This window comes from Podarcis filfolensis (assembly GCF_964270895.1).
Source record: "Podarcis filfolensis genome assembly, chromosome: 13".
NCBI classification, from domain to species: Eukaryota; Metazoa; Chordata; class Lepidosauria; order Squamata; family Lacertidae; genus Podarcis; species Podarcis filfolensis.
This window is the reverse complement of record NC_139615.1, coordinates 6,680,484-6,701,039: the sequence shown is the minus strand read 5'-3', so window position 1 is coordinate 6,701,039 and position 20,556 is coordinate 6,680,484. Positions and strand designations below refer to the sequence as shown.

The 20,556-nt window shown below is 50.7% G+C and overlaps 1 protein-coding gene across 1 annotated transcript; it reads right to left on the bottom strand.

Annotated features, from left to right (window-relative positions):
• Positions 1–1,658: 1,658 nt before the first annotated feature.
• Positions 1,659–19,106, bottom strand: EFS (embryonal Fyn-associated substrate). The gene is made up of 6 exons (XM_083581023.1): positions 16,109–19,106; positions 10,721–11,053; positions 9,484–9,582; positions 6,185–6,859; positions 4,911–5,000; positions 1,659–3,374 (listed from the first exon to the last, which is right to left on the bottom strand). The coding sequence occupies exons 1-6, from the start codon at positions 16,112–16,114 to the stop codon at positions 2,961–2,963; spliced, it is 1,617 nt and encodes a 538-aa protein (XP_083437149.1). The 5' UTR covers positions 16,115–19,106; the 3' UTR covers positions 1,659–2,960.
• Between the last annotated feature and the right edge of the window lie 1,450 nt (positions 19,107–20,556).

The following is a 20,556-nucleotide window of genomic DNA, read 5'->3' as shown; positions in this document are numbered from 1 at the left end:
CTAGCTCAGCTCAGGTTTCGCTGGGCAACCCGGTGCAGGTGGTTGGGTCAAAGGGCTCTCCTGGAAATACTTGACCTTGCCAAGGCAGTGTGGCACAGTGGTTAGAGTGCTGGGCTAAATCTGGGTTCAAATGTCTTTTTGGCCGTTAAGGCTCCCAGGGAGACCTCTCAGGAAGGTGCACTGCGGGTCTGTCTAACTCAGAATTGTCCACGCTGGCTGGCGGTGGATCCCAGTACGTTTCCGAGCACAATTCAAAGTGTTGGTGCTGACCTTTAAAGCCCTAAACGGCCTCGGTCCAGTATATCTGAAGGAGCGTCTCCACCCCTATCATTCTGCCCAGCGCCGAGGGCCTTCTGGCGGTTCCCTCGCTACGAGAAGCCAAGTTACAGGGAACCAGGCAGAGGGCCTTCTCGGTAGTGGCGCCCGCCCTGTGGAACGCACTCCCAACAGATGTCAAAGAGAACAACTACCAAACTTTTAGAAGACATCTGAAGGCAGCCCTGTTTAGGGGAGCTTTGAATGTTTGATGTATTACAGTATTTTAATATTTTTTGGAAACTGCCCAGAGTGGCTGGGGAAGCCCAGCCAGATGGGCGGGGTATAAATAATAAATTATTATTATTATCTCAAACCTAACTGGACACACCGGGGATTGAACCCGGGGCAGGTGAAGCAGATGCTCAACCAACTGAGCCTTTTTCTTAGCCTACGCTACCTCGCAAGGTTGTTGTGGCGTGGGCACTGCTCCAAGTTCCTCAGAGAAAGGGACATAAATGAAATTATTAATTAAAATGTATTTGGTGAAAAATAAATGCAACACCACATTGAAAATCTCATGAATTCAAGACTCCATTGAAAGGGCGGAGAGATTCTCTTGCTTAATTTTGCAGTGCAGTTTTCGCCTCTTGCTGGCCTTGGGCAAACTCTTGCCTCTGCACCTCACCAATCATTCTGGGCTAATAAACAAGATCAGTGTTCACGTTCCTTCACTTCTTAACTGTTTATAGGCACGTCTTGTAGACCCCGTGGCTAAAGCATAGACCTGGGGCAAGGGTGTCAAGAACTGGAATTGCAGGAGGCAGATATAGAAATATAATTGAGGTTTTTCAAAATTTTACAGGGTGGTACTCCACTAAACTTTACTCAGAGCAGCCCTGTCAAAACAAATAGACCAAATTTAAGTCATATTTCAGTTGTTATACTCTGAATTAAACTTAGCTGAATACCACCGTTTTTAATTTTGCAGCTTTGAAATTCATTCTGGCATTAAATGACCTTGAACCAACACGTCATTCTCCCAGGCTGCCAGGTGGTCAACTTTTATTAGACCGCATCTAGATCTCGCAGAGCCTTTTCGTGTAAAACTCTTACATTCATTTCCAGTTTGCCGTTGAAACTTTGAAATTGCTGTCTCCCCCTAGTTTATGGCTGTTTCGCCGTGTTGTTTCTTGTGTGGGGGTGTGTCTGCTTTTAACAGCTGCTTTATCGTTTTTTCGTTGCTTATATTTTAAATCAGCAAGTTATATTTCCTGAACAGCAGCGTATCAATAATCAGAAATGGAATCAAAGCACGCCAGAGTTGTTGGGGGAGATTTGCGGGGCAGGGAGGGGAGAGGGAAACCAATCAGGATGTGGAAGGAAGCAACACAACATGGGTGTTTGTTTTTTCACCCATTTTTATTATGATCAAACCTAGAAAATAACTTGGCAAATATTTCCTGAGAGAGATATTCTTGACCCCGCTTGTTTCCTGGTGAGGAAGTGAGATGAGGGTCTTTGCAGGGAGCAGGTGGGGGCGGATGCTGTAAACGGCAGAATTGTCTGGCTTCTGTCCAATATCTAGAGGGGGGTTTTTCAGAGGAAGACAACAAACCTGAGGAATGAATCCATAGATCAAGCTGAAGGACTTCTATTATTAAGATTACTGACCCCTTCCAGGTGCTGGCTCTATTCTGCTGACCTAGCAGTGGCTCAATAACCCCCCTGCCCAGTTATTTGTGTTGCTAGTTCACACTGTGCATCGTAAGTGTCCATACTGACCCGTCCCCGTTGTCCATTTTTTTTATCGTTTCCTGTTCACCCTCAGCTTCTGCCCCAGATTAATTTGCTTCTTTTCACATTTGGCTGCCTCTCTGCGTTTTGTTTTCTTTTGCCCCTGTTGGCAATTTCCCATAACCCTCTCTGCTGCAGCGATATTGGCCATTCTCCCAATCCCCCCCTCTTTCTTCAGCCGTTGCTCCAGAATCTTTTGTTACAGGATGACAAGGGTCATTTCCCATCAATTCTGTCTCCCTTCAGCTCCTTTCCCATTCAGGGGTTTTGGGGTTTTTTGCACTCTTAAAGAACTGTTGTCAAGTCTACGAAGAGCCAGTGGGGAGACGTGTCTTTGGTCTTACGACCTCACGCCACCATCTTTATCGAGGGGCGTCCGAGAAACCCCCGATGTTTTCAGGAAGGAACCTATGTCAGAATTAGCAAAACCTAACTGGAGCGGGGAAATGGGTGTCATGATGCGCAGTGTTGGGTCAGAGGCCGAAGGCCCGGAACGTTCTTTGGTTAGGAAACCGTCCAAGATGGCTGGTCGTGGGTGCAAGGGCGAGGGAGTAAAAGCAAAGAGGCAAAGGTCTGGCACTGACAAGGACCATTTCTTGTCATGAAGTCGAGCAAGGCTGTCTCCTCTGTGGGTTGAAACTGAGCACCCGGGGGTCAAAGGTCACTAAACGTTGCTTCTGGCTGCAGACCCTGAACGCCATGGGGGTTAAGAGGCCCTGACAAGATGGCAGCTGGAACTCAAGGGAAACGTTTGTCTTTAGGCGAGGGCCTGAGTTATCCAGGGGGCAGCTTCGGGCCTGCTTGGTTCCAGAAAACCACCAAGCAGCACTGCAGTTATTGCCACAGGAAGGGGTCGTAGTGTCTCAGGGCAGGAGTTTGCTGGTGGCGAATCGGCACTGACGCGGGATTCAAGATGGCGCCAGGGTGCCAAGCAAGGAAGTGAAGGCCAAGGCTTGCCGGGAGAGCTCTGCCACGCACTCGCGCATCTCTCGGGCGGCGGGTGGTGAGGGGTAGTGCAGGGCAGCCCCCTTGACTGAGAGCACGGCGTCCTTCAGGGCCTGGCAGAGGGTGCTGCTCGCTGCCCCCACCCTCGCCCGCACGGTGGCAGAGGATGCCAGGCGGGACACGGTGTCCCCCACAAAGACCAGTTTGTGCGCTGTGACGATGACGAACTTCCCATGGGGCACGAAGACCCACGGGGGCTGGTGGGCCCCGGCGCTGGCCAGGAGCGCCTCGATGGCCGACAGCAGGGTGGTGTAATGCGTCTGGCACTGCCCCGTGTAAAACTGCAAAAGCTGGCTGTCCTCGGGGGAAGGCGGAGCCTATAAACCGAAGAGAAAAAGGTTAGATGGCTGCCATTTTGTTCACTCTGGCTGTGTGTTTGTGTGCATTATTTTTTTAGAGACAAGAGATGGCTGCCTACTTCCTTCGCCTGGAAAATGTTTCCCGTTGGGCGCCAGAGAAACATGTCTGTGTGCAATTCTGAAAATTCAAGCAGATCAAACATGGGGAGACTTATTTAAGTGGCATGGTTTTTACAACAGAACGAAAATCTCCCTCATTGGCACAAGAGAAGACTTGAGGGGGCAATTCGATGGTTTTGAGGCCAAGGACCTCAAAATTTCCCAATGCTCTTCTCTGTTCCTTGTTGCTGCCCCAATTTCCCATAATGCCCCCAGAACTACCCTAGCTGCCATGATCAGAGGATCTCTTGCATTGCACATCTCAGAGGAACCCAGTGAGGATGAGATCCGGGCTTCTTCCTTGTGGGGGGGACAGGAGCCTCAGGCCCTCCTCACATCAGGCCCTCGGGTCTCTCTCTAGGCCATGCCCCTCCTTAGCCCTGCTCCACACTGTCCTCAAGTGCTTCTGTGTGGCTGGAATATGGCCTTCTAAGCTGAAATTAAGGGTCTGTGGCTGCCTCCACTTGCTGCCTCTGGCCCTGGAACATGGCCCACAAGCTGTCAAAAAGGCTCCACTTCTTGCTTGTGCCTTATTTTGGGCCTTCCTGGCTGGAGGACACCAAATTTTTGATTGGGAGGAAGAGCCTAGCAAAATCCTGGTCTACGTAAGGCTTCAGTGGGAGCTAACTGCCTCATCTGTAGCCGCCTTGTTGTATGTGTGTCTCCTTGGCTCTTGAGACATAACCAAGTGCAGTTATGTAGCATCCCTCCCAGGGCATTATGGGAAATTCAAGATGGCAGCCGCCTTCCCCCTCTGCCTGCTTATATTTTAAGGGTGCATGTGTGTCATGCACACTGCTGGACCAAGAGTGTGGTTTGTGGGAAGACCATCTTAGAACCCCACCTCTAGGTAAAGGACACCTGGACGATTAAGTCCAGTCAAAGGCGACTATGGGGTTGCGGTGCTCATCTCACTTTCAGGCCAAGGGAGCCAGCGTTTGTCCACAGACATCTTTCCAGGTCATGCGGACAGCAGGACTAAATCGTTTCTGTCACAACAGGACACTGTGATGGAAACCAGAGCGCACGGAAACGCCGTTTACCTTCCCGCCTCAGCGATACCTATTTATCTACTTGCACTGGCGTGCTTTCGAACTGCTAGGTTGGCAGGAGCAGGGACAGAGCAATGGGAGCTCACCCCGTCGCGGGGATTTGAGCTGCCGATCTTCTGATCGGCAAGCCCAAGAGGCTCAGTGGTTTAGACTGCAGCGCCACCCAGGTCCCACCCCACCTTGGCCTTGGCAGATTCTCTGCATGGTCTCGCCTCTCCTGTGCGGGGGGGACCCCAAAAAACCAAGAGGCCTGCCTCACAGGGAGGACAAATTTCATAAGGAGATGCTGGCATCCGTCCCCAGCCTAAGCTAACATTAGTACATTTTAAAAAGCGAGACGTACCATTTCTTCAGCCTGGGCTGTGTCTGCAGAAAGGGCGAGTCCTAGGCTTCCTTCAGAAGTTGTAGCTTTGGGCTGTGTTTTATCTGCTCCCTGGGAAGGAAGAGAGAGGCAGGATTGTGGGTATGTGTGCAAGGTAAGTGGAACAGAAAGCTTAGAAGGTGATGAGGTTTTTGGTCTCCAAAGAAGATCAGATTTTGTATCAAAAGATCCAGAAAATGCCATCAGTAACACAACACAGAAACCAGCCACATATCCAGTACATTCAGGTAGCCTTCACAGGTCCTTGCAACCTGTTCCTGCTGCTTCATGCCTTATTATGGTTTGACCCTGTCCCCCCACCCCTTTCCCAGTCTCCTTGAGAAACATAATGGTCTCGTGTTTGGCGGGAATGTACCATGGTCCATGCCTTTTGGGGGAAAAGTCTTTTATTTGACCTCTGAAATTGCTACACAATCTAGCTATCCACACAGAATGAGACCCTCTGCTCAAAGATCTGCCTCCTCAAACATATAATGTAGTTCTCTTTGTTTTAAGAGTTTTACCAATTTCATCTGTTTTATTGATACTTATCTTGTATATATTTGTTTCGGTGACCGTTTCGTACACTTCAGCTGTGTTTCACAGGTAGTTTTATTTATTAGAGCTTTGTGATTAAGCAATGTACAAATCTTTCTATTTTTTTTAAAAAAAAACACCACGTAAATGATGCACAGCTCAGGTTTTATGCCACAGATTTTGGGTGAAGACCACAGAAACGTGGTGGTGGTGATAATAATTTTAATGGTTCTTAGGAGATGGAAGCAGAACTGAGCATAGCTTCACTGCAAATGTGGCTCAGGTGTTTTAAAATCTGGTTCAGCCGTCAAGACACCCAAGGGATTGCATTTCATGAGGATGCTATGTTTAGAGAACGCTGATCCCATTTCCCAGGATCCCTTGGGATTTTCAGAGTGAGGATACAGTGATGGAAAAACCTGTTGGATTTCTGCCTGCCATTCAGCGGTTAAGCAGATTTAGCTTTCCCCATCACTATCCTGGAAAATCACCACCACTTACTGAACTTCACTGAAAGAACAATAACAACAGCAGGACAATTCAACCGATGAAAACAATTAATTTCAGTGCAGGAAAACAAACGATTTTTGCGCGTGAGAGCCTTGTCGGATCAAATGCAAATGCATAGCGACGATGAAGGGGTTTCTGACCCTGCCTGTTCCCTGGGGTCAAAGGCTGACCCACACACATTGCGGCAAACTGTTCGCCGCTGAACTCACCTTAAGGTGAACATAGTCGTATTCTTCCGCCAGACGGATCCCCTCGTATTCATTGTGCCCGTCATCTGCGACTTGCTCCAGCTGCTCTCCTGCCCCAAGACCCCCCAGCCGGGGTGGGGGCGGGGGCAGAGGGCGGTCCTGGATGCTCCCTTTCCGCACAATACTCGGGGACGGCGGCGGGGGCTCGACGGAAAGCCGTTCCTCGCTGGGAAGGGCAGGTAGGGGGCGCCGCGACAGGCTTTCGGCCGAGGGCAAGCGGGGTCTCGAAGGGGGTCCCGGATCCCGCAAGCTCAGTCCCTGCAGCGCCCCCTCGAGGGGCGGGGAGCCGGGCGCCAGCAGAGGGACATCATAGATGCCCCCGTCCTCTTCCTCCTCTCCGCCTCCCGCCAACACTTCCTCGGGCGACTCGTACAAGTTCAGCAAGGCCGAGGCGCGGCGCAGGTTTGACGGGGTGGCATAGACGAGGGGGCTCTCCGGGCCCCCGTCGTCCGCCTCCCCGTCCTCCTCTGGACCGGCGGGCTTCTTGAAGGCGAGGGGCACGTCGTAGGGGTCGTCGGAGGGTGGAGGGGCTGAGGGCTGAGGGGCAACACGGGCCACTTTCTTCGGGCAAGGGGAAGGCGAGTCGTAGGTGTCGGACAGAGAGTCTCGGATCAGGGAGGAGGGGACGTCGTAAACCTGAGGAGCACAGAAGAATAGGGATGATGATGACGAAGGAGAGAGAACGAGGTTTAAGCTGCTGGGTGGAAACGCCAAACTTTGGGTTCATATCCGTCACTTTTTATAACGTTGCCTGGAGTGCACTGTTTCACGTAGGGAGTGAGGAGTCGCAACTGTGAGTGTTTCTTCACATCAAAATCTCCTCACCTGTTGAAAACTAGCCTGCTTGTGAGAAGGTTCGAGGCTTCACCTACTTGTGGACACACACACACACACACACACACACACACACACACTTGCTGTCCCTTTTTGCTCCGCTTACCCGCCAACCCTGTTTCCCAAACACCTGGCCTGCCCTTTGTCCCTTTACACCTCACCCCTCCTCTCGCCTACCCCCACACAGCTTGCCCAACCCCCCACAACCCTTTTTAAAGAGGGGGTGGCGCTTCAGAGAGGGGTTTGCCAAACAGCTTGCCTGGGCCACCTGCCCCACACCCCCGCTCCTTGCTTGCCTGCCTTCCTGCTGTCACCCTGGATTCAAACTCTAGCGTGACAACAGCCTTACGTTTCTATGTATATAGGAGGAGGTGTCTTATCTGGAGATATGGGGAAGTGTTTGGATATATACAACCCCCTAACATCAGACTGAAATGGTAGCCTCCCAGGAATTCTGTACTGTGTTAATCAACACCAGGAAACGAGTGAGAAAGGAGGAGAACAACAGATTTGGGAGAGAGGGGATTTCTGGATGACAACAGGAGTGGCAAACTCTTGACGGTGGGGGGAGGGTATATCTCATCATGGGCAAACCTCCAAGGGCCATAGGTTGGGTGGTTAGGGCCGGAGGGGGGAACCCTGCAAAGAACCGGCTAAAACAGAATTGAACCCCACCTCTTAGTGAGCGTCACCTGCCCACTGGAGCAATGCCAACTGATTGACAAATGGGCATGGCTTTGAAGATATGGCCTTGTGGGCCAAACCGGTACCCCTGGTGGGCCATGACTGACCCTGCAGGTTGCCCACCCCTAATAGGGACACTTCTGACCTAGATGGTTTAACTTGGTATACGATGGCGTCTGACGTTCCCACCATTTTAAGTAGCCGTTCCCGGCTTCCCGATCCCAAACAAATTTGCCTTGAAGAGACGCCCCCCCAAAAAAACCCAAAGAGCCCCACGGCAGATGTCTGCAGCCTGTTCCCCCAAGATGCTGCCCCCTATCCTTTGGCACAGACCCACACACTCAGCACCCCCAAACTCAAGAGTGTATCTCTTACATTCAGCCCTTCAGGTCCACTGGCCCCCTCTCCAACCAACCCCACCTGCCACTCCCCACCAAGCTTTCATCCATCTAGGGCAACCTCTGCCTCAGCCGAGGGGCTGAAAAGGACACTGGTTTGGTCCGGAGACAGCAGTCTCCGTATTTGGGCTGAGATACAGTTACCCTCGGAGACCGGCACGGCCGCAGCTGTCTTTAGCAACAGACGGGTCCAGCTGTCCACCAAGGCAGCTCTCCAATGGAGGGGGGATGCTCGACAGCAGGCAGCCGAATCCCAGTTGTCTTAAATGGCACAGTTATCAAATGCATCTTCCCACCCACAGCTTGGGCTACAAGGCAAGGCCTTCACCCTTGGGAAAAGGTTAAAACAGGACTCTGGGTGGGGGGAAAGCCCTGGGAGCTGAGGGATTAGTGGGCTAGATTTCGAACGAATGTACTGCTAGTGCGAAAAGCAGAAGGCTGTTATTAGCCTTACTACTGCAACACCACATACAAAAGCGTCGTTGAGTTGGAAGGGACCCCTGAGGGTCATCTAGCCCAACCCGCGGCAACACAAGAATCGTTGGTGCTTTGCAATGGTTCCCTGCCCCAACCAGCCTCCAGTCGGAAACAGGGTTCCTCAAACTTTGGCCTGCAGGCACCCAGCAAACGGAACCCTCTTTCTAACTGAAAAATGCTGCTTTTGCCCTCTGCAGTCCCTGTGCCAATCCTACAGGCAGTGTGGCACTGTGGTCGGAGTGTCAGACGACAGCCAAGAAGACCTGGCTTCAAATAATCATAATAATAATTTATTATTTATACCCCGCCCATCTGACTGGGTCTCCCCAGCCACTCTGGGCGGCTTCCAACCGAATATTAAAAACAATACAGCGTCAGACATTAAAAACTTCCCTAAACAGGGCCGCCTTCAGTTGTCTTTTAAAAGTAAAATAGTTGTTTATTGCCTTGACATCTGGTGGGAGGGCGTTCCACAGGGCAGGCGCCACTACCGAGAAGGCCCTCTTCCTAGTTCCCTGTAACCTCACTTCTCGCAGGGAGGGAACTGCCAGAAGGCCCTCAGCGCTGGACCTCAATGTCCGGGCTGGATGATGGGGGTGGAGACACTCCTTCAGGTATACAGGACCGAGGCCAAATCATCCATGAAGCTCCCAGTCACACGCCTTCTCCCGGCCTACCTCTCAGGGTTGTTGAGAGAACGGAAGAGAGAGGAATGAACCGTGTGCATAGCTCCCATCTCCTTGAAGGGATTGTGATTTTAAAAAACGCGTTAATTAACTAAACACAGTACGCCGTCGCAGTCAACGATAATGCAGCCAGCCGCTCGGATTTCATCGTGCAATTCCCCCAGTGAGTGTAAGCACTAACCTCGGCAGGGTCCCCGTCTCGTCTGGTGCTGCGAGGCACCCTATAGATCCCCTCGGGGGGCAGAGGGCAGGGTCTGGCGGGTGGTGGCACCTCATAAACCTGGGGGCGAAGGAAGAGAGAGAAAAATCAAACCAGGACTGACAAAAGGAAGTTGTGGCTTCATCCTGAGGTTCATGGTTGGGATTGTTTTGCGGTAATGAAAGCCAGCCAGTACAAGCCGTGAGATTTGGCTGTAGTCCCAGAAAAATATCTTAAGAGCAACGTTCGCCAACCTGGTGCCCTCCAGGTGTTTTGGAAAACAAGACTGGCAGGAGTGACTTAAAAAAGGCTTATAAAGCTGAAAATTCTACCTTTTTACAGAAAAATTTGGACATGGGAATAATATAAGGTAAAAATGGGGAAATTATAAATGTGATTATACAGCAATGAAATAATGAAACCATGAGGCGGGAAAGTCGATGACCTCAAATGAGTTTGAACTTTTGTGAAAAAACAAAGATTGTATTTGTATGTTATAAAATGGAATCTCAATAAATATCATTTTTTTTTAAAAAAAAAGGAAAACAACTCCCACTGGCCTCAGCCATGTTGAGGGCCAAAACATCTGGTGGGGGAAGGCTGCTTTAAATAAATTTACTCCAGAGAGGTCCGGAGGGCGGCAACACGAGAACAGGGCCTTTTCTGCAGTGGCTCCCTATTTGTGGGACGCTCTCCTTCATTCATGCCTGGCACCTTCATTATACACCTTTAGGCACCAGGCAAAAATGTTCCTCTTCAACCAGGCCTTTGACTGATTTAATATTCCACGGCCTTTTAAATGTGTTGTGGATGGGGGAATTACTGGTTCATTTTCGTTCTTATTTTTCACTGCGCATTTTGTGTTTGCTATATTTGTGTTGTGCACCACCCCGAGATTTACGGCTAAAGTATACAATTTTAATTAATAACGACAAGAATGTCCAGGGGAGGTGGCAGCGCTATAGGGAGCGTGGCTAAAAGAGAAGGGGTGGAGCTAAGAAACTAGCAGCTGCACGACCCCAAGGGTTACACCTAGTGGAATATTGGCCTCGAATCTCAAGGTTCGCTGTAGTTTGGGGTTCTAGGGAATAGAGCTCAATTTGCTTTGCATGCAGAGGGTTCAGAGTTCAATTTCTGACAGCAGTTCCAAGCAGGACCCAGGAGAAATTCCCCCTCTGAAATTCAATAAACAAACGATCCCCCCAGCACCTTTCCTCACCTCCTGCTCCTCCTTCCTGCGCCCCCTCCTCCTCCGCTCATCTTGGGGCGCTTCGTAGGCCGTCCCGGCCGCCGCCACCTCCTTCCTGGGCACCTGGTAGACGTCCGCTGGGACGTGATTCCGGCGAGGGGTGGGCCCTGGAGACCCTGGCTCGGGGAGGACTCTGACCCGGTTGGCTGGCACAATCCCCTGCTGCCCGTGCAAGGAGCACAGGTGCCAGCCCTCCAGGCCCGGGGCTTCGGGCTGCAGCAGGACCATCAAGTCGCCCTTGCGGAAGGAGAGCTCGTCCGGGCACTCGGCGGCATTGTCGTACAGGGCGCGGCAGAGCTGGGCCTGGCGGGGAGCAGAGGGCAGGTCAGGCATCCCTCAAAATGCTGACAAAGTCACTACATTTGAGCTCACAGAAGGACAGAGCTGGAAGGGACCACGGGGGTCATCTAGCCCCACCCCCTGCAGTGTAGGAATCTTTCGCCCAACAAGGGACTCGAACCCACGACCCTGAGGTTAAGAGTCTCCTGCTCTGCCAACTGAGCTGTATCTTCTTCACAAAACTCCACGTATGCCAACTTGACTGCTGGTCCTGAATGGGGTAACTGTGCCCCTGAAGGACCCGGTGCGCAGCCTGGGAGTCATTTTGGACTCACAGCTGTCTATGGAGGTGCAGGTCAATTCTGTATCCAGGGCAGCTGTCTACCAGCTCCATCTGGTACGCAGGATGAGACCCTACTTGCCCGCAGACTGTCTCGCCAGAGTGGCGCATGCTCTGGTTATCTCCCGCTTGGACTACTGCAATGCACTCTACGTGGGGCTACCTTTGAAGATGACCCGGAAACTACAACTAATCCAGAATGCGGCAGCTAGACTGGTGACGGCTGCCGAGACCACATAACACCAGTCTTGAAAGACCTACATTGGCTCTCAGTACGTTTCCGAGCACAATTCAAAGTGTTGGTGTTGACCTTTAAAGCCCTAAAAGGCCTCGGCCCAGTATACCTGAAGGAGCGTCTCCACCCCCATCATTCTGCCCAGACACTGAGGTCCAGCTCTGAGGGCCTTCTGGCAGTTCCCTCATTGCGAGAAGCAAAGCTACAGGGAACCAGGCAGAGGGCCTTCTCGGTGGTGGCGCCCGCCCTGTGGAACGCCCTCCCATCAGATGTCAAAGAGATAAATAACTACCTGACATTCAGAAGACATCTTAAGGCAGCCCTGTTCAGGGAAGTTTTTAATGTATGACATATTAGTGTCTTTTTGGTCTTTGTGGAAGCCGCCCAATCCACCCAACTTGCTCTGGATGCCCTCTAATACTTGCTCTGCATTGAATACTTGTTCCGTTTGTGTGGCAGTGCCTAGACTTTGGAACTCCTTGCCTCTTGAAATCAGGAAGGAGCCTTCGCTGCACTCTTTTGGGCGCCTGCTGAAAACATTTCTGTTTAGGCAAGCCTACCCAGATACGTAAAGGGATGCGGGTGGCGCTGTGGGTAAAACCTCAGTGCCTAGGGCTTGCCGATCGCATGGTCGGCGGTTCGAATCCCCACGGCGGGGTGAGCTCCCGTCTTTCGGTCCCAGCTCCTGCCCACCTAGCAGTTCGAAAGCACCCTTAAGTGCAAGTAGATAAATAGGTACCGCTTTATAGCGGGAAGGTAAACGGCGTTTCCATGTGCTGCGCTGGTGCTGGCTCGCCAGAGCAGCTTCGTCACGCTGGCCACATGACCCAGAGGTGTCTCTAGACAGCGCTGGCCCCCGGCCTCTTAAGCGAGATGGGCGCGCAACCCCAGAGTCGGTCACGACTGGCCCGTACGGGCAGGGGTACCTTTACCTTTTACCCAGATATGTGGACTGCCGGCGTGTGTTTTGATATACTTTTAGCCTGCTGTTGTTTTTAATTATTTTTCGAATCGCTGTTCTTCGCTCTTTTCGCAAACCGCTTTGAAGTCCACCCCCTCCCAATCGAGCAGTGTATAAATTTAAAGAAACAAAAAGATGAAATTATATCCCAGTACAGACTGCAGTCTTCTCCCACGGATGTGCAAATCGCGCACACACGGAGAACCTGAGAGGTTCTTGAGGGTCTGCCTAGCCAGTGTGTTTCTCAGACTTGGCTCCCAAGCTGCTGTTGGACTACAACTCCCATCATCCCTGTCCACTGGTCCTGCTAGCTAGGGATGATGGGAGTGGTAGTCCCAATGGCAGCCAGGATCCCAGCTTTCAGGAACACCCTGCATTTCACAACCACCATCAGAGGCTACCAGGAAGCACATGAGGAAGGCACAAAGATCACACACCCCCTTCCACGCTGTTTGTCCCTGTCTGCCCTGACGCAGGGAGGTTACATTTAGCTCCAAGGCCTTTGATAAGGCAGCTTCACTGTCAACAAAAAGGTGGAAAGGGGTCGCTGCCTCAAACGAAAGACCTCGCTTGCTTAAGCGCCATAAAGTTTGATCGGCGCCAGAGAGATGCCTTCAGGAGGGTGGGTCAGTTCTTGATTTGGCCCCAGGCACTTGAGTGTACCCAAGAAAGGCAAACGCCCAGACTTGCCTGCTTGGTGGTAGTTTTAAGGACATAACACGCAGCCGTAAGGACAGGCCACCACACAGCCAGATGGGCACACGCTGTCCTTTTGGGGGATGCTCAGACACAGCGAGACTCAGCAGGAAACAAACCCTTTGCGTACAACCCTGTGTCCAAGACAGGCGCTCAAAACTTCACCTACGGATCAACAGCGACACAAAGAGTCCGTACCCCCTCTTCCTGACTCCGCACAACCCTAAAAATGACTCAGGATTCGCCTGCCTGGAGACAGATCGTTCCCCCGAAAGAGGACGCTGCCTTTGCAATCTGCAATGGTGCGATGCCTGTGTCCTTCTGGACCACAACCTCCATCCTCCCTGGCTCTTTGTCGTGCTGGCCGAGCCCCATGTTGGGCGAGAGATTCCTGCACTGCGGGGGGTTGGACTGGATGACCCTCAGGGTCCCTTCCAACTCTACAGTCCTGTGATTCTATACTCTGTGGTTCTATACTCCTTGGCTGGGAGCTGGAGAACCCACCCGTTCGCCACATGGGATATATTGCATCACAAGAGTTGTCCCTCGATCCAGGGTGTTTCCCAGACAAAGCTGCTCCAAATGCAGATGTTCACACTGTTGCGTTAACCCTGGATAGCGACGGGCCCAGATGCCGGTAACCCAGTTAGTTAGATGCAACCCAGGAAGCGATAAATGAGCTCAGGGCGAGACCCCTATCCGGTGCGGAGCAAAGCATTCTCTCCAACACTCTCGCTTTCGCCACCCAAATCCCCCTAAATCCCAGGCTGCCATCTGTTTCTCCCAAGTCATAGCTTATAATTCACGGCCACCCGCACAGGCAGGCAAAAGTCCAAATGTGGCAGGGACTCCTGGACGGGGCTACCGGCTAAGCGGAAGTGCATGCAGACACAAAGAGACACAAACAGACACACAAAACAGGTACAGCCCTCCCTGCCTTTTGGAAGTTGGGCTCTGCCACTTTAAAGAGCAGAGAGTTGCAGAGCAGGATTCAAAGCCCCCCCCCCCAACATTCTGAAGTGGTATAGTCCACGGAAGGCTGTACCATGATTTATTTATTTTTGGATGCATGCATCTGCCTTCCCTTTTTAATATTGCCCGCATGAGACTCTTCCTGGGGTGGAAGCGCTCAACAGATGCCTTCCTAAGAGGGGGATTTTATCCAGTCGTACCTTGGATCTCGAACGCCTTGGTTCCTGAACGATCAAAACCCGAAAGTGAGTGTTCCAGTTTTCGAATGATTTTCGGAAGCCAAACATCTGGCGCGGCTTCTGATTGGCCGCAGGAGCTTCCTGCAGCCAATCAGAAGCCGCGCTTTGGTTTCTGAATGTTTTGGAAGTCGAACGGACTTCTGGAACGGGTTCCGTTTGACTTCCAAGGTACGACTGCACTGCTCAGAGATATATATACCCATTTTCCAGATGGCAGTTGCAGTTCGCAACACAAATCGGCAGCCCTTTGCTGGTATCCAGGCTCCGCAGTAAAGTTGCCTCATCTATCAGTCAGAGCACATTAGTAAGAGATGCTATGGAACATGCATATTCAGGCTCCGCATGACTTGCAAATGTGAACATTCAAATCCCAGAGGATAGATGTGACACTGAATCGGTGAAATCTTCGAGACTTTGGGTTTGTTTTTTGCTGAAATGACTGACTCATCTGGAAATCCCTCACTCCCACAACTTTGAAAAGCAATGGGTGGTATCCAATACTCAAAAGAAGACCCATTGAAGTTAATGGCTATGACTAACTTAGGTCCATTCATTCCAATGGGTCAGCTCTGCGTTGGGTTAGCAGTGACCTTTACATTATGTGCAAAAAGGGGGCATTTTATTGTGTTGCTGATCCCTTGATTAAAATTTAGGAAGAGTTTCTGGGGGGTGGGGGTGGCAGATAAAACAGCCCTTAGGGCGCCAGATCCCTGTCGCTGCTGCTAACTTGCTTTCCAGTCAAACCAGTTCCGAAAGTGGCCTACGACAATAAAAATAATCAGATTAAAATATAATGCAGATCTTGGCCACTAATAGGATATGCTCCTTGTTATTCCAGCATTGGAGGAGAAATTCAGAGTATTTGGCAATCGAGGGGTGGGTGGATGGGGGGAGGGAAAGAGCCAATTTGGGTGCTGACAGATAATTCTTTGCCAGGGATGATCTCATTAGGGAGTTGGGTGCATGACTGCTCTGAAATGAGGGCAATGTTCAAGAAGTTAACATGTGTTTCTCTATAGGGGGAGGGTCCCTGCTGAGGGATCCCTGTCCTTCTCTCCCTCTTTCTTTGGTAAAGCTGCAGAAAGTAAAATAAAATAAACTGAGACGTGCCCTGATTTGAGAAAGCTGAAAGACCCGAGGGCTCAAACCTACAAAAGCAGCCAGATCCTCTGCCCCCGAATGTATTAAGTCACGTTATTAAGCAAAGACCTACTGAATATAGTTGGGGATACTTGGCTATTCTGAGCTTCAGCATTCAAACAGGTGCTGAGGCCAAGGCCCAGTGCAAGCAACAGCCAACCAAACGAGCTGAGCAACGCCATCCAATTTCACCTGAAGCAAAATCTCAGGTGAATTTGGGACCCACACACACAGATTAAACATCTGCAGGGAATTGTGAGGGAAATTAAAAATGGTTTTCCATTGGCAAACGTTGCCAGGAGAGGTTTTTTTACACCTCTGTACCTCTTTCCCTAGTCTTCACTGTTTGTACACCTGGAACGTACTGTGGCCCAGTGACCCCGAAACAAATCTTTTGTCCAAGGTTAAAAGAGCTCTCGATTCCTGATTCAACTCTAGACTTTGCTCTCAGGGCTAGCTAAATATCTGGCTCTCTTTCCTAGCTGAGCATACTTACGGACATGTTGCTTCGCAAAAGGCAGGCTGTGGAACACCGAGGAGAAGTGGAAAAGGAACAACTGCAGACCCAGGAGATTGTGAACGAAGATTACACCTCTGTTCCGCCGGCTTCTGAAAACAATATCCCTGCCTCTAGGTGCATTATTTGTCCATGCACTTGGTTGTTCCGAAACGACAAAGAGATTCCTGAGAAATTCAACACTGGTTTCTTATATCCTTGAAAAATATATATCCGATGCTTTGGGGATGGAAGAAGCGAGAACCGATTCAAAACAAGAGTTTCTCAAAAAAACATAAACAAAAAAAGTTGGCAAATTTGTTGCAAAACACTATCCCAACGCAAAGTGGGAGGGAAAGGTAATTTCCAACCGAACTCAAACACTCCCTGTCCTTTGATTGCTAAGAGTCTGGTTTCTCAGAATTCCAGCCACTTTCAATTTGCAATTCTCTTTGCCCCACACCCCAGAAGTTTTTGTAAGCCTTCCCAAATCTCTTGGTCAGCAAAAGCTTCCCAGAAAAACCATCTGAGTAGGCCTGGCTGCTTCCAGGCCGTGCAGGCTGCATGGATTGATGAAGCAGTGGAGGCGAAAGAGTAACAAGTTGGAACATGGGCTTGTGTTGCAACCGCAGAGTGGAATTGCAACCCAAAACAGAGGCATTTGCAATACTGTACTTCTCTCCAAAGGTCCTTGTTTAAAAAAAACCTGGCACGCTCAGAAGAACGACCAGGGATTTTTGCATCGTCATGAAATCCAGAAAGCCTGAGCTGTTCCTTTCAAGCCAAAAGGCTTGCCAGCAGAGTCTGTAGATCCACAGATGCTAACACACTTTCCTACTTATCCAAAATACCATATCCGAAATAGATTAAAAAAGCACACACACACATCCAGCAGGTCAGTTTTTTCCTGAGAATGCAGGCAGTATTTACCACGTCTTGAAATTTCCAGATGTTTTGCAGACTTTCTCCAGGCCCCAGGACACTAAATTCTTCATTAAATCCTGAGGTTTGATCCAGTTTTTCTCCCAAATAATAATAATAAAAACGTCTGTGTACAAATCCAGCCTGCTTTGCAGAAAGCTCCAAATCTTCAGGAGACGTGAAGCTTGAAAATGCTAATACTGACAAAAATCAAACTTCAAAAATCACGATGCACATTAATGTAAGCTCCTTGCCTAAAAAAGACCCATGTTTTCTCCCTCAAACTACAGGGGATATGTAAGATTTGGTGATGGGGGAGATGACACATCATAATTTTAACTTTTTCAAAGCATGGGAAACTTGAGGCTCTTCAGAAAACCCCCAAAATCATTTGTAAACTTTGAGGAATTCCACATGATGTTGTTTCCGCACTCTTTATAATCCAGAAAAAGCAGTGTTTTCCCAACAAACAAAAAAATATTTGGAGGGCTGCCAAAATCTAGAAAAATAACTTGTTAGCACAAATATTCAATCCAGAATCAGTGTTGACAAATGACAGAGTCCAACATCCAGAAAATGTATACGTGCTGCAACCCCAACCCAAGTGGACACAGGTGGACTTTAGAAGTTGAATTAATCTTCAGCATCCAGAAAAAGACTGCACAATCCAGATGAAAAAGCAGCTGATCCAAACCAACCGTACTCCTCTCTGTCATTTGCCATAAGCAAAGTCCAAACAGTCAGCTTGGATAAACTAGACTCCAGCTTTCCATATTAACCTAAAGTAGCAATTTTCTCTCTCAAGACTCCCAAGTTATGTTTTCCCTCTTCTGTGGGTTTAAAATGAGGGATTGGCGGTTTGCTTTCCAGATGCTCTGCATTTTGGAGGGAGACCAGTTCTCTCGAAAGGTCGCAGGTCCATCTTTTTTCCTTTCTTTTTTTTTGGGAAAAAAAATATTGGCTCTTTCCTACACAAATCTATTTTATGCTGAGGCAAGCAGCTTGGGTTTGCTGCAGGCTTAATTATGGGGGAACTCTCTTCCAAGGAAAAGCAGATACCCACACCCACAAATTTAGGGTTTTGGCCTTCCCCCCCCCCTTCGGCTGGGATCCTGGCTCCCACTCAAGCCAATAATAAAAGGGTCCGGCCTGCTCCTTCCTCGCAAGGTAGCAATTTATCCGGCCCAGGGAGCGCCCCAAGTCAGAAACCAAGTTGCTGGATGGAAACTGGGTGAGGGGAGAGAAAGGAGGCCAGTCTAGAAAAGGAAAATTACAGCTGGCTGGGAGGCAGAAAGTAGGCGACGAAGAGGAAAAGAAGGGGACGAGGAGGAGAAAGCAGGGATCAGGTGGAAAGGAGGGAAACGGGCGATCCTGGTGCGCAATCCTGGTGCGCAAAGCGACCCGGGGAAAGGAGGTCGTGGGGAAAGAAAGGAATGAATGAGAGTTGGAGAAGAAAAGCAGAAAGAGGGCAGGAGGTGGAAGCAGAGCGGAGGCTCCTCGAGGACTTCAAAGCACCTTCTCCATCATTGTCTCCTCCTTTCTTTCTTTTCCTTCTTTCCTTCTCTCCTCGCGCGTCTCTCCTTTCTCTTTCCCCGCCTCCCAGTTTGGGCGAAGGGATTACTTCTTCTCGCTCCCATCTGTTGGAGAGCGAGCGGCGCCCTCGCCTCCTCCTCCCTCTCCCATTTTGTCCTCGTCCCTTCTTTCTCCCTGCAAAAGTCTCGCCTCCCGCCCCCTCTCCGGCTCCGGTATGCCGGATGTGCCACTTCTTCTCCTTTCAGCTTTTGCCACTCTTTCTTTCTTTCTTTCTCTTTCTCTCTTTCCTCTCCTCCCTCCCGCGGCTGCCGGGAGAATCTCCTCCTTCCTTTCTCTCGCCCGTCCTTTCCTTTCTCTTCTTTCTTTTCTGCTCTCCTCCTTTTGCAATCGGCTCTTTCCTCCTTTTCTTTGCCACCAAAACGTGCAGAGCGAGAGAGAGAGACCTTTAGAAAAAGGCAGAGAAAGGAGGGGGGGAAAGGGCGAAGGAGGAAGGAAAAAAAAAAGGCAGGCAGCTGGATTTGGCTCCCAGCCCAGCTCCCTCCCCTCCCCGGGCTCACACTCGCGTCTATTCCTTCTCCAGACCCCACCCTCTCTCCTGCCTCCAAGTCCCGGGTCCTAGAGGCTCCAGTCTCCCCGGGAAAAAAAGGAAGATGAAGATCTTGCAGAATCTTAAGGACTAGCGGCACGGTTGGAAGAAGACGGCAGCTCCAAACATTGGCCCTCTACCAGGGGGCACTGTTATACAGTGGTTCCGCTTCTTCCTCCTGGGCCGTGTTCAGAAAGTGGTGGTGGGGGATGAGTGTTCAGACCCCTGGGCTCTCACTTGTGGGGTGCCTCAGGGTTCCATCCTCTCCCCAGTGGCGTAGCGTGGGTTGTCAGCACCCGGGGCAAGGCAAGTAATTTGCGCCCCCTAACCCGTGGATTTGTGCCCCCTAACCCGTGGATTTGCGCCCCCTAACCCATGGATTTGCCCTAACCCCAGATGTTGCGCCCGGTGCGGCCCGCCCCCCCTGCACCCCCCACGCTACGCCACTGCCTCTCCCCCATGCTTTTTAACATCTATATGAAGCCGCTGGGAGAGATCATCAGGGGGTTTGGGCTGGGTGTTCATCAGTATGCAGATGACACCCAGGTCTACCTCTCCTTTAAATCAGAACCAGTGAAGGCGGTGAAGGTCCTGTGTGAGTGCCTGGAGGCTGTTGGAGGATGGATGGTGGCTAATGGATTGAGGTTGAATCCTGACAAGACAGAAGTACTGTTTTTGGGGGACAGGGGGCAGGTGGGTGTGGAGGACTCCCTGGTCCTGAATGGGGTAACTGTGCCCCTGAAGGACCCGGTGCGCAGCCTGGGAGTCATTTTGGACTCACAGCTGTTCATGGAGGTGCAGGTCAATTCTGTATCCAGGGCAGCTGTTTACCAGCTCCGTCTGGTACGCAGGCTGAGACTGTCTCGCCAGAGTGGTGCATGCTCTAGTTATCTCCCGCTTGGACTACTGCAATGCGCTCTACGTGGGGCTGCCTTTGAAGGTGACCCAGAAACTACAACTAATCCAGAATGCGGCAGCTAGACTGGTGACTGGGGGCGACCGCCGAGACCACATAACACCGGTCTTGAAAGACCTACATTGGCTCCCAGCACGTTTCCGAGCACAATTCAAAGTGTTGGTGCTGACCTTCAAAGCCCTAAACGGCCTCAGCCCAGTATACCTGAAGGAGCATCTCCACACCCATCGTTTTGCCTGGACACAGAGGTCCAGCTCCGAGGGCCTTCTGGCGGTTCCCTCATTGCGAGAAGCAAAGCTACAGGGAACCAAGCAGAAGGCCTTCTTGGTAGTGGCACCTGCGCTGTGGAACTCCCTCCCATCAGACGTCAAAGCGATAAATAACTACCTGACATTCAGAAGACATCTTAAGGCAGCCCTGTGCAGGGAAGTTTTTAATGTATGACATATTAGTGTGTTTTTTGTCTTTGTGGAAGCTGCCCAGAGTGGCTGG

Bases quoted from the DNA above. Each gene is read 5' to 3' on its own strand.
- EFS (XM_083581023.1), bottom strand. The intron at 5,001-6,184 runs GTGAGTTCAGCG...CTTCCTTCCCAG, and splicing joins ACGACTATGTTCACCTTAAG to GGAGCAGATAAAACACAGCC. The intron at 3,375-4,910 runs GTACGTCTCGCT...TTCGGTTTATAG, and splicing joins CAGCCCAGGCTGAAGAAATG to GCTCCGCCTTCCCCCGAGGA.